Raw genomic sequence first — 14341 nt, 5'->3', positions numbered from 1 at the left:
ATCGAACGGTTCAGGGCGATCAGCTGCGAGGTTTATAAACCTCGCTTGCATCGCCGTCTTCTTCACTCCATGTGCCTTCATCTTCGAACCTTCCGTGACACTTCACCTTTTCTTCTTCTCCGTCAATCTTTTCTGTAAGGTTCTTTACTTTTTCCTTATCTGATTCCGTTCGCTGCTCCTTCTTGCATCTTTTATTCTCGATGACCAGCTCTTCGCAAACCCCCCCCCCCCTCCCCGCCCCAGCTTTGGTATACTTCCACCGAGTCCAAGTTCGATGGGAACGATATTGAAAGTCTGAAATCCGCCTATCAATTTCTATCCGACTATCAAGTTGCTATTCCTTCTGCGTACAACCGGCCACACGAACCACCAGCAGATTTTTTGTGCTTTTTAAGGATCAATTCACTGTCGGCCTTCGATTTCCCATTTATTCATTTTTTCCGTTGTTTATAAATACTTTCATATTTTTCTTAATCAGTTGATGTCGAACTCCTTTAGATTGTTGTGCTAAGCATCTGATTATCTTACCGTAATATCGCGAGCTAGACGGTTGGCCCGCTCGAACACTGATTGACCCGACCGGTCATTGTAATCTCTTACCGATCGAATGCTGATTGTCCCGACCGATCGTTGTAATCGACCTCCTCTCTTGGGCACTGTAGGCCAACCTTTTGACATATTGGCATTAACTATCTTAATTCTGACCTCTTCCTCAACAGTGTACGAAGCGAAGTAAAATTAATCAAGCAAAAAATTGTTATACAAATAAATAAAACTGGTATTAAAATTATTAACACGTTAAAAATCATAAATTTAGTAATAAATCATTAAAAATAAATAAATTTACGGTAAGAAATTGGAGTTTCTTCTCTTCTAATTTCAGTAAAAAAATAATTAACCTTATTAATTATTCTTATAATTTTATCATCGGTAACTAGGTAAATAAAAAAACGCTCGCAAAATGCTCACAGTAAATATCGAAGAGCGTCTTAAAATAAAAATCCTCCGTGAGTATATTACATTTCTTGTATACTTATCTATTTATATTGGCTTCAAATTTTCAACTCTTCGATATATAAATTTTAAAATATTGAATCATAAATTATTTTATCACTGACTCAACGTGCCACCATGGCTGTAATGAACGTAATGAACGTGCAAAACACAATCTCAAGCCCCCCGTTAATTCTCAATCTCTTATAAATCACAAAAAGAACTGCACCGGTTTCTGCAACATTAGCTTGCTCCACGATCGCCGGCGCCAGTAAAATATACCACGGCGATGTCTTCCACAACGTCTCTGCTCACAACAGCTATCCTGCTGCTGCTGCTCTCGGACGCCAGCGCCGGCGGATACAACTACCGGGAGGCCTTGGACAAGAGCCTGCTCTTCTTCGAGGCCCAGAGGTCCGGAAAGCTTCCGGCAGTCCATCGCGTGCCGTGGCGGGGGGACTCAGGGCTCAGGGACGGGTTCGGCGAGGGGGTGGACTTGGTGGGCGGCTACTACGATTCCGGCGACCACGTCAAGTTCGGCCTGCCGATGGCCTACGCCGTGACGATGCTCGCGTGGGGCGTGGTCGAGTTCGAGAAGGAAATCCTCGCCGCCGGCCAACTGGATCACGCCCTCGACGCCATCCGATGGGGAACCGATTACTTCCTCAAGGCGCACAACCAACCTGACATCCTCTGGGTTCAGGTGACATCATCTACTAATTATTTTCATCATCAAACCCGCTAAGATCTTCCTATCGACTATTAATTACTTCACTTAATTTCAGCGTGAAAATGTATATTCTTTTATTTTTGTCATTGTGAAAAATGAACTCCGCCTTTGGAATTGAAGGTTGGCGATGGAGACACCGATCACCTCTGTTGGGAGAGAGCAGAGGACATGGACACTCCAAGAACTGCCTACAAGATCGACTGCGATCACCCCGGATCGGAGGTGGCGGCGGAGACGGCCGCTGCTTTGGCGGCAGCAACCGTGGCTTTCAAGCCTTATGATTCAGAGTACTCTGATCTCCTCATCTTACATGCTCGCCAAGTGAGTCATTAATGGCTCGGGTCGTAATCTTATCTGATCGGTATTTCTGAATCTGAACACTGACAAGTTTGTTGTTGCTGCTGCTGCTGCAGTTGTTCACCTTTGCTGACACATATCGTGGTCGATATGATAATTCGGTTCAATCCGTGCGCAAGTACTACCCTTCTTCGACCGGATACTCCGTAAGAATCATCACTTTCCTTATGAACAGTTCGGATGTTCGATCATAATGAGCCGAATCGTGCAGGATGAACTGCTGTGGGCTGCTGCTTGGCTCTTCGAAGCGACGAACGACAAATACTACCTCAATTACGTCGCAAAGAACGCTGCGTTCCTCGGAGGAACTGGCTGGGCTGTCACTGAGTTCTCATGGGACAACAAGTATGCTGGATTGCAGCTTCTCCTAACAAAGGTATACATCATGTACTAAAAATGCAGCGCGGCGCCGTCGTCTTACGATACGAAAATCCGATGATTATAGGTTTTGAACAACGGTGATGGTGAATCCCACAGTGGAGTGCTGAAGCAATACAAGGCAAAGGCTGAGTACTTCCTCTGCGCCTGCCTCCAGAAGAACAATGGGGGGGACAATGTCGACATGACTCCAGGTTTCCAATCGATCAAAACCTATCATCATGGCATCGTGCTCGAGTTCGAGTCTAGCTAATCGTTAATTGTGATGAACCAGGGGGTTTGCTGTACTTCCAAGAGTGGCAAAATCTGCAATATGTTTCTTCAGCAGCGTTCCTTATGGTAGTCTACTCTCACCATCTGACAATGGAAAATGCCATCCTCACCTGCCCCGGTGGCCAAGTCACGCCTGGTTTCATCCTAAATTTTGCCCAATCTCAGGTTCGACATGAAAAAAGGTTTCAATAGAGATTGACTGTAAAAGTCACTAATCAGTGGCTGTTTCTTCTGAATTGCTGTGATTCACCAGGCTGACTACATTTTAGGGGAGAACCCAAAGTCCATGAGCTACTTGGTAGGTTACGGAGACAACTACCCCACTCATGTTCACCACAGGGGAGCCTCCATTCTGTCGATACACGCACTGCCGGAGAAGGTCGGCTGCATCGATGGGTTTGATAACTGGTACGCAAACAAGAAGAGCAACCCAAACATCATCGAAGGGGCTCTCGTCGGCGGCCCCAACTCGAATGATGAGTTCTACGATGAACGGGACATGTACGAGCAGAACGAAGCATCAGTGGGAGGAAATGCTCCCCTCGTTGGCCTCTTCGCAGTTTTGGACAGCTTAGCTACTAGTCCAGGTACATAAAGCATAAGTTTTGTTGATATGCTTGAGAATTCAACTCATGAGAATCCATGAAAACTGAAGTTTTGCGTCATGATGTTCAGATACCGTGAAGAACAAAACTAAATCACATCCAAAACCAAATGGTGGTAAGTTCTTTCATCAGTGTCAGTTCTCGAATTCAGTAACTATTTTCTTGGAGTCTAAAACCAAATGCCAACTGATCATGTTGCAGAGCCACCAGTTAAGTTCATCCACGCCATAACCAACACATGGACTCATCAAGGCAAGCAGTACTACCGCCACGTGGTGACAGTGAAGAACACCGGCACGTTGGCGATCAGCTACCTCGAGTTGAAGATAGAGGGACTCACCGGCCCACTGTGGGGGCTCTCCGCCACCCATGAACAGAAGATCTACGAGCTCCCTTCATGGCTGAAGCAGGTGGAAGCTGGATCTAAGTTTGAGTTTGTGTATATCCAAGGCGGGCAACAAGCAAAGGTTTCACTTGTTCGATACACCGAGGCTACTTGATCAATGTAAATGTTCAATTTTCTGCAAGGCCAAGAGGGAGTTGTTGTGTTTCAGGAATCGTTGGATTGACTATGATAATTACTTTGCAGGGAGACAATTTGTAAAAGGCTTGTTGATTTTGGTGCTTTTGTATCATTTTCTAAACTTTAAGATAAAAAAAAACATTCTCCGTCGTCCATAATTTTTGCTTTTCTGAAATAAGCTAAAGTAGTAGAATGGAACAAAAAGGAAATGAAAGAAACAAAGTGCGTGATTTAATTGGCTTATTTCTGCAGACAAGAGCCAGAGAAAAAAACAATCATTCATAAAATTTCTGTAGAAATTATCCAGTTTAAACATATAAACTAGTTCTCATGCCATGAACATAGTGTTGAAGGAAAGCTTACAATGAAATTTTGCTGCTGCACCTTTTGATGCAGGTGCTATCAGAGAACAACTAAAAGATCTAGACTAGATAAACAACTAGAATCAGATGTTAGTCGATGCAGGCAGACTTGAAGTGGTAGTCGTCAATTGTAGAGTAAATGTGGCCGATGTCTACATAGTAGTCAATAGCTTCCCTGCTCCATGAATAAAACGCACATGAGTATTATTTCATAAGACAAGAAAAGAAAATAGGGAGAAAGAGAGGAACTTGATCTTATTCATTGGAAGTCCAAGCCGCCTGGCAACTTCATCAATATGCAATCCATGGTCACTCGCACTGTTGACATATCATTTTATCATTTAACTAACGCATTTAGAATGAATCAACAACAGAAAAAGCAGACTTTGTTAAAGCAAAATAGGTTGTGAACGACTTACAGACTTGAAGGTTCCTGGAAAATATCCAGGACCAACTTGTAGGTGTCTGTCTTAGATCCACCCATCCCAGCACTGACAAAAGGCTGAAAAATAAAGAATTAGTCAGTTCAAGAATCCCCTAGTTTATTCATGATCATGAAGTAAAAGAAGGATATGAAAATGGTCATACTTGACTGGAAACTGAAGGTTGGTACTCCTTTTGTACAGTTTGAGAAGAGATTTGGTTGGAAGTTGTGTTATGGAAAACATCATTACCCTGTGGAAATTTACAAAGCATAAAAGGCACAGCAATTTAGCTCGTAATTTGCAGCTCATGCATACCGCTAAGCACACCGGCATGATGCCAATACCTTCTGCTTTGCATTCCACAGATGTACATGAATGCACTGAATGAAGTGAAGTGCAACAGCATTGTAGTCAGTGACAGGACTGGAAGAAGAAGAAATTTTAGGTTTGCAGATGGTAAACAAGACTTACACAATACAAAGTAATATACAATTGCATCTAGCAAAATATGATTCATTCAAAAATATTATAACAAGGTAGTTCACATAGTCCCTATTCAGGTAGAGGAAGAAGATAAGACTTAATATTTTCTCTGCATATTCACAGGTATTACAGGGTAATTTCTTGTCAAAAAACTAGGCTTATTAAGAATTGAATTAGTCAGCACCACGAATATCCATTAGAAAAGGTACAGTGGATTCAATAGAGAAATAGTCTTGTGTAACAAGGAAAATGATGATCATCTCAAACCTGCCCTATGGTGCACCAGCTACAACATGGTTGACTGGAGCTAGCTTGACACATGCTGACCAAGTTAAGGTGGGATTAATTTGAAATAGTAAAGATATTGTGATGTTTGTTTGATCAGAACATTAAATTTAATACCAGTTTCTAGGCAAATTATTCCAACTAGTTCTCATCTTTTAAAATTATAAAAAAAATGAATCGTCTTACTTTGTGTGATAAATTTGAAGGATTTACAAACATTGTAATTTTTCTATGATTGTATTTTCGAATGCTTACTTTGTAAATTATAATTAAATTCTACGGGATGTAAGACTCATTTCAAACTTAATACTCTATACCTAAAATATGGGACTAAAGGTACAGCACAGACAACTAATTACTCCAACGACATAGTAACTCTAACATACTTCGCTCATAGTTAAAGCAATATAAAGAATAAGTGATCATTTTGATGGAGTAAATATAAAACTGCGACAAAAAGTTCAACAAGCCAAATTCACAATCAGCACTTCAAATAATGATATAGTGATAAAATTTCTAGAAGTTTATAAGTAAATATCATCAGAGTAAGTTAATACAATACCAACCATGAACAATATTCTGTTATCAGAATAAACTTTTTGAGAGAAATTTCATTTAGTAATAGCTATTTTGGTTTACCATCTCTCCGAAGCAGCATGCAGAAAACACCTTTTCGCTTAAATAAATGGGAAACTCATGATTGTAAATTAACAGCAATAGCTAGCAATTCTCAAAACTTTGAATATTCATATTTTGAATTGACAATAAGAGCTGTAACAAACATCACAGCTAATAAAAGATAATGAATGTGTATAAAGGTAAGAAACATCTATACATCTTGCCTGACAGAGAAGGCAACTGCTCGCTTTTTGTCTTGAAATCCTTTAAGGCTACCACTCACAGACACATACGTACCATTCCTTCATAGGAAAAATAAATTAATTTTAAAACTGGAAAAGAAACAGGGACATCAACAATACCGAAGTTAGTATAACAATTTGTCATCATGCTTACTGAATAACGGCGGTCTCGTTGGCATCAGAAGCGTCATTAACCCTGCAAGTCGAAGGAAATGTGAGTAATGAAGCAGAATCAAAGAGTTAAGATGCAATATAAAGGTGTATCCAAAGACTCCTGCCATCTAATGACATCGATTCGACCCGTTCCATCGTCGAGGGTGAAGTGAACGTCCGTAGCTCTCTCCGCCTTGTTCATCACCAGCCCCAGGAGTCTAATCTGTCAGTCCCCCCAATACAATCAAACAATAGGGTTCGTGAGGATACGCAAAAGGAAGAAATTATAGGGGAAAACTGTGTTTTTTTCATTTTCTTTTTGATTACGTTTGTTGCATCGGCTCCATCGACTTTGATACTGGACTTGTCGTCCGCAGCGTCAAATGCCGCGCTTATCTGCTTCACTGTCAGTGGAAGAAGCCCTGTAGCGCCGCGGTTCTGAGACGGAAATCGAGATCGAGAGATCCGTAAAACAGAGAAATGCAGGAAAACCGGAGGAAACTTGCGGCTCCTCTCTTCGTGGTTACCTTAGAGAAGCCGGAATCGGGGTTTTGGGAAGATTGTGAAAGCCCAAAACCGCCACCCTCTATCTGGCTGGAGAACATCGTTGTGTGGCCTTCGTGGTCGACGACGGAGAAGAGCGAATCGAGCAACCAAAACCCTAGGAGTCAAGGCGGGAATGTAAAGCTGCTACACGCCTACACGCGGGAAATTTTAGGGAAGAGAGAGAGAGAGGAGCTTTTCCCCCCATTTCTCAAAACGGAAGCAGTATGATTGGGCCGAACAACGATCCTGTTTGACTTATTTTCTTCTCAGCCCAGATTACTCATCAATTTGGGTTGGGCAATCTTTCCTTACAAATAATTTAAGCGAGTTAATTGAACTTTTATCAATCCATTTATAAACGACAATTTATCAAAGGACGTATGTAAAAATCTGAATTTACCAAAAAGTACACGTTACTTTAACATTTACCAAAACACGTACCTTTTTAAGTGCATTTCCTATTTTACCCATATGATAATTTAACTTTTTTCTACCGCTTTTTTTCACTATTTTTCTCTCTCTTTTCTCTTTACTTTTTTGTATCGGCATGCAGAAAAAAAATATGAATAACAATAGTCCCTTAATCTTTTAATAACATTTTAATACATTTGAAGAAGTCAAAAAAAATAATTGACACCATATTTGAAATCCTTGGAACATCAGAAATCCGTAGGAACTAAAATGGGTCCAATCGGAGCTCTCTAGGTCCATCAGTGGGTTTCGGTCAAAACCCACTGATGGACCTAGAGAGCTCCGATTGGACCCATTTCAGTTTCTATGGATTTCTGATGTTGCAAGGATTTCAAATATGGTGTCCATTATTTTTTTTTTACTTTTCATAGATGTTAATATATAAAATCAAAGAATCGGCAAAAAAAACCAATTTGGGCTTGATATGGAATCATATCAGGCCCAACGTGGGCCTGATATGGAATCATATCAGGCCCAACGTGGACCTGATATGGAATGAGCTAATTGTTGGAAAATTACTTCTGATGTCTAAGAAAATGATGCAAAATGCAAAGAACATATATCCACACAACATACCAACCACAAAAGAAGCCTACTACTACAGAATTATCTTTGAAAGGTTCTTCCCACAGGTATAGAATTGTACTACAAACCCAATTATGGACTCTCCTAACTATTGCCATGAGCATTGTTGAGAAGTTGAATCCATTTATATGTGCAGAACTTTGCAAGGTTGACTGTGCCTGGGGTCATAGTGTAGATTGAGTAGAGTTAGGTCATACCATATCAGGCCCAAAGTGGCCTTTTTTTGCCGATTCTTTGATTTTATATATTAACATCTATAAAAAAGAAAAAAAATAATGGACACCATATTTGAAATCCTTGAAACATCAGAAATCCATAGGAACTGAAATGAGTCCAATCGGAGCTCTCTAGGTCCATCAGTGGGTTTTGAAGAGCCAGGATTGTGGTTAGATGATTTAGGTTGGATTCTGATGCAAATTTCAGGTCACTTGTTTGACTTTTTATAGATGTTAATTTATAAAATCAAAGAATCAGTAAAAAAAGACCACTTTGGGCCTGATATGGAATGAGCTAATTGTTGGAAAATTACTTCTGGTGTCTAAGAAAATGATGCAAAATGCAAAGAACATATATCCACACAACATACCAACCACAAAAGAAGCCTACTACTACAGAATTATCTTTGAAAGGTTCTTCCCACATGTATAGAATTGTACTACAAACCCAATTATGGACTCTCCTAACTATTGCTATGAGCATTGTTGAGATGTTGAATCCATTTATATGTGCAGAACTTTGCGAGGTTGACTGTGCCTGGGGTCCTAGTGTGGATTGAGCAGAGTTAGGTCATTCGATATCAGGCCCACGTTGGGCCTGATATGGAATCATATCAGGCTCAACGTGGGCCTGATATGAGTCCATATCAGGCTCAAAGTGGTCTTTTTTTGCCGATTCTTTGATTTTATATATTAACATCTATAAAAAGAAAAAAAAATAATGGACACCATATTTTAAATCCTTGCAACATCAGAAATCCATAGGAACTGAAATGGGTCCAATCGGAGCTCTCTAGGTCCATAAGTGGGTTTTGGTCAAAACCTATTGATGGACCTAGAGAGCTCCGATTGGACCCATTTCAGTTCCTATGGATTTCTGATGTTGCAAGGATTTCAAATATGGTGTTCATTATTTTTTTGACTTTTTATAGATGTTAATTTATAAAATCAAAGAATCGGTAAAAAGGCCACTTTGGGCCTGGTATGGACTCATATCAGGCCCACTTTGGGCCTGATATGATTCCATATCAGGCCCAACGTGGGCCTGATATCGAATGAGCTAATTGTTAGAAAATTACTTCTGGTGTCTAAGAAAATGATGCAAAATGCAAAGAACATATATCCACACAACATACCAACCACAAAAGAAGCCTACTACTACAGAATTATCTTTGAAAGGTTCTTCCCACAGGTATAGAATTGTACTACAAACCCAATTATGGACTCTCCTAACTATTGCCATGAGCATTGTTGAGATGTTGAATCCATTTATATGTACAGAACTTTGCAAGGTTGACTGTGCTTGGGGTCCTAGTGTGGATTGAGCAGAGTTAGGTCATTCCATATCAAGCCCACGTTGGGCCTGATATGGAATCATATCAGGCCCAACATGGGCCTGATATGAGTCCATATCAGGGTTTCTGTGGCCTTTTTTACCGATTCTTTGATTTTATATATTAACATTTATGAAAAGTCAAAAAAAATAATGGACATTATATTTGAAATCCTTGCAACATCAGAAATCCGTAGGAATTGAAATGGATCCAATCAGAGCTCTCTAGGTCCATCAGTGGGTTTCGGTCAAAACCCACTGATGGACCTAGAGAGCTCTGTTTGGACCTATTTCAGTTCCTATGGATTTCTGATGTTGCAAGGATTTCAAATATGGTGTCCATTATTTTTTATTGCTTCTTCAAATGTATTAAAATGTTATTAAAAGATTCTGGGACTAATGTTTTCCATTTTTTTTTCTGCATGTTGATAAAAAAAGCAAAGAGAGAGAAGAGAGAGAAAAAAATAGTGGAGAAAAGTGGTAGAAAAAGTTAAATTATCATGAGGGTAAAATAGGAAATGTATTTAAAAAGGTGCGTGTTTTGGTAAATGTTAAAGTAACATGCGTCTTTTGATAAATTCAGATCTTTACATGCGCCCTTTGGTAAATTGCCGATTTATAAACGGATCTAAATGGATAATCTATTATAGGGCCAGCCCTATGGCGAGCTCAAGTTAGTCCACAGGTTGAGAAATTTGTTTCTTCAAAACTTAAACTAAAATAAAAAAATTCAATAGACTCGTGAGATTAACTCGCCTAATTCACGATTTAAACTTAAAATTTACAATTTGTTTGATATTTTTTTATTTTTTTTATTGACTTGCGACTGATGACCTTAATCACTTTTTATTAGACTAATGTCAAATTTAAAAAAAAAATGGGGCTCACTTGTTCTATTCAAATCAATTGACTGACATGGGGGCATCAGTCGATTGTTGTCAAATTAAAAAACACAAAAGCAAGTGAGACTCACGTGCTCTGTTCAACTAATAATCTCAATCGACTGATATTGTATATCAGTCGACTGGTGTTCAACTAATCGATAAAATTAAACTACTTGTAGAAAGTTCAGAGGTCGTTCAATCATTAGAGACCATATCAATCGATTGATGGATAAGATCAGTCGACTATAAGCGAAAACCAGCTCCATCCTAAAGGGTTTAAAGGAGAGGTTTGGAGGAGTTTTTCACTGCCAATTCTTAGGGGTTTTAGAGAATAGTACTGCTACATTTCCAGACCATCAAGAGGTATTTCCAATTTACAATAAATCAAACAAGCAAGGTTTTAAATTGTAAAGTATTATTGATTTCACATTCAGTTAAGTCTTATATTTGTCTCTAATTTGAATATCAGTCGACTAATAATAGTAGCCGAATTGAACACATGAGACTCACTCACTTTTGTGCTCTTTTAATTCGACATCAATTGAGTGATATCCCACATCAATCGACTTATATAAGCAGTCAAATGGAACAAGTGAGTCTCACTTATTTATGTTCTCTTTAATTTGACATCAATCGACTGAATCATCAGTCAAATTAAACCAAGTAAATTTGACTCGCTTTTGTTCGATTTCTAAAGTCATCAATCGACAGATCAAACCATCAATCGACTAATTTCATCAGTTGACTCTAGCAACCGAATCGACTTGCTTATGTTCTATATCTAAAGACATCAGTCGACTAATCAAACTCATCAGTTGATTGATAACCTGAGTTTGATAAATACAGATCTCTGAACAAGATCCATTTCACAAAAAAAAAAAATCACCTCGCTATAATATCCAAGTCAAAAGTTATGACATTCGAAAATTTGCTCTCTCGAAATTTCCTCGTTTCATGCTAACTTCCTATTAGACTTTCGATCACTAAGTGTCCGGTCCACCATGACTCATTTGGACTTTCCGTCTCATGCCAAGTGTTTAGATCCCAACCAACTCACTTTGGACTTAACCTAATTCCCAACTAGATTTGTCTAACTCCCAACTAGGTCTTCCATCGCTTAGCCCCCGCTAGAACTTCCATTGTCTAATTCTCAACTAAGAGGGTGTTTGACTGAGCTTATAAGCTCTCTAAAACAGCTTATAAGCTGTTTTGGAGCTTATAAGTTCTTCAAATTTGTTTGGTAATTTTTTTTTCAAACAACTTATAAGCTGTCAAAATATGTTATTTTGGAGCTTATAAGTTGTTTTTTAAAAAATATGGAAGACCCTACTTTTTAAAAAAAGATCTTATTTTAATAATTTGTCTCTAAAATATCCTTATGTAATTTCATAAATCCTCATCTTATCCTCCATAAATTTTTATAAACCTAATATCTTTCTATCTCCGCCGACTTCTCTTCCGCTGTGTCATCTTCTCCGCCAACGCCTCTTTTCAATTTTCTCTCCCCCGATGTAGAAATTTGTCCAAAACCCTCTATTAATAAAAAGTCCAAACCCCTCTATTATTAGTATTGTTTGGCTAACTTATAAGCTCTACAAAATAGCTTATAAGTTGTTTTAGGACTTATAAGCTCTTCAAATCTGTTTGGTGAAATTTTTTACAAATAACTTATAAGCTGTCAAAATAAGCTATTTGACGGTTTATAAGTTATTTTAAAAAAAGTAAAGGAAATCATACTTTTTCAAAAAAAGATTTTATTTTAATAATTTTTTTCCTTTAAAATATCCTTATATTTTTTCATTAATCTCTATCTTATCCTCCATAGATTTTTACAAATCTAACAACTCTCTCTAGCCGACTTCTTTTTACATGCACGAAGTCTTCGATATTCCCTTCCATTTCTTTTTTCCCCGATGCACAAATTCTCTGACTCGTTAGAATTTGATTTTTTTTCTAACTTTTTCTTAGGATTTAGAAAAATAAAAGTGTAGATCAATTTTTAACTATATTTTTTATTTAAAATTTTAATGATATCATTAATTTTTTAAAAAAATATAAATTAAAATATCAAATAGTGTTATTTTTTATATAGCTTAACATATTATAAAATTGTAAACTAGTTTCGTTTATTATATATATATAATACCTTAATAGTATTATACCCTTTTTAGTAATCTTGTTAATAAAAAGATCTTATAATAATAAACACATCAATATCTTTAAGTTGTTTAAAATAAGTTCATTCAAACACTTTAACAACGTATTTTTTAAATAAGACCTAACAGCTTATAAGCTCATAAAACAACTTATAAGTTGTACGAGCTTATAAGCTATTTTTAATAAGTTTAGTCAAACACCCTCTAAGACTTCTATTGCCTAGTTCTCAACTAGGTCTTCCACCGCTTAACCCCACTAGGACTTCCATTACCTAGTTTTCAACTAGATCTTCCATTACATATCCCTGCTAGGACTTTCATTGCCTATTTCTTAACTAAAACTTCTATCGACTAATTCTCAATTAGGTCTTCCACCGCATAGTCCTGCTAGGATTTTCATTACCTAGTTTCCAATTAGGTTTTTTACTATCTAGCCCCACGTCAGCAGCGATCTAAGCTCCCGGTAATGGATAAATTCTTATCCCCTTATCATTGCTAAGAGGATTGAGATAGCCAGCTAGGCAACTAGCTGGGCGTGCCCAGATTGGGTTCGGATGCCCAGATCGTGTCACATCATCAAATAGTCACTTCGACTAGTGAGCCTATAAAAGGAGCCTTGGTGCTCTTCGTTCAAGACAACACTTTTTGTACTTTGAATTTCAATTTTATAATTCGAACATTTGTAAGAGGCTTCTCCACGTACGACGAAAGGAAAATTTTATTAGTGCTTTCAACGTCTTGGATTAACAACTTCTCCGGTTGTAACCAAGTAAAAATTGGTAGCCTCTTTTAATTTATGCAATATAGTTTTGGTTTATTAAAGTGTGTCTTAATTAAATTTGAAATTCTTGATAAGGGTATTCTTGTCTTTTTAGATCAATTCACCCCCTGTTGTCGTACGCACGGGACCTACAATTGATATTAGAGCAAGGTTGCTTCAAAATGACTAACTATTGACATAAGCACACAAGAGATGGTCGGAGCTAGCATTTACCCACCAACGTTCGAGGGGGAGTTGCATTATGAAAATGAAGAATGGAGGTATTTTTTCGAACTGACTTTGATAAAATGTTTTTTATAAAATTTGGTTTTAAAATCCCCAAAAGCAAAGATGGAAAATAACTCAAGGAGCATCTTTGGACTAAGAAGCAGTGTGACAAATTCATGGCAATTAGTAAGGTCAAGTTCCACCTTCTAAGTATTCTTCTTGCTCAAGAACTCAACAAAATCGGTAACTACCACTGTGCAAAAGAACTTTGGGAAGAGTTCTTGAAGCTCTACGAACAATCAAAGGAAGAAGAATCTAATTCCGCTATAGATACTGTTAGATTTTGAGGGGTGTTTTACGGCAATCGTCTTACGGTATTTACTAAATATAGATTCACTATTTGAGTGAATATTATATGTTTGATTGTTTTAAACTCATTTACTGAATGTTCTTAATATAATTCATAGCATGAGAGAAATTATGATTGGATCACAACTAATGATTATCTCTACATATTAAAATTATAAACATATTAAAATTTTTCCTAGTCGTCAAATTGATGCATTCAGATATCATCAATTCTGTAAGACTAACACAAATTATACTCCTTGGTTCGCCAAATAGTTGTTTTCTCATTAGTTGAATGCATTGAGATGTCAAGAGTTAAACATAGATGCTAGTTATGGTAACTAGTTCATTGAAGTAACTCGATGTAAGACTACATATAGTTATCTAT

General features: G+C 37.8%; 1 protein-coding gene and 1 pseudogene across 1 annotated transcript; one reads left to right on the top strand and one right to left on the bottom strand.

The window, feature by feature from the left end:
• Positions 1-1282: 1282 nt before the first annotated feature.
• On the top strand, positions 1283-3843 carry LOC122010559 (annotated as a pseudogene).
• Positions 3844-4121: 278 nt separating this feature from the next.
• LOC122011477 (replication protein A 32 kDa subunit A-like) lies at positions 4122-7149 on the bottom strand. Its single transcript, XM_042567871.1, has 10 exons — positions 6955-7149; positions 6755-6865; positions 6553-6650; positions 6429-6470; positions 6257-6334; positions 4991-5069; positions 4810-4896; positions 4641-4723; positions 4471-4539; positions 4122-4396 (listed from the first exon to the last, which is right to left on the bottom strand). Exons 1-10 carry the CDS (start codon positions 7030-7032, stop codon positions 4312-4314), a joined length of 810 nt encoding a protein of 269 aa, XP_042423805.1. The 5' UTR covers positions 7033-7149; the 3' UTR covers positions 4122-4311.
• Between the last annotated feature and the right edge of the window lie 7192 nt (positions 7150-14341).

Source organism: Zingiber officinale, chromosome 8A (genome assembly GCF_018446385.1).
Source record: "Zingiber officinale cultivar Zhangliang chromosome 8A, Zo_v1.1, whole genome shotgun sequence".
NCBI classification, from domain to species: domain Eukaryota; kingdom Viridiplantae; phylum Streptophyta; class Magnoliopsida; order Zingiberales; family Zingiberaceae; genus Zingiber; species Zingiber officinale.
This window is presented reverse-complemented; position numbering and strand designations above follow the sequence as displayed.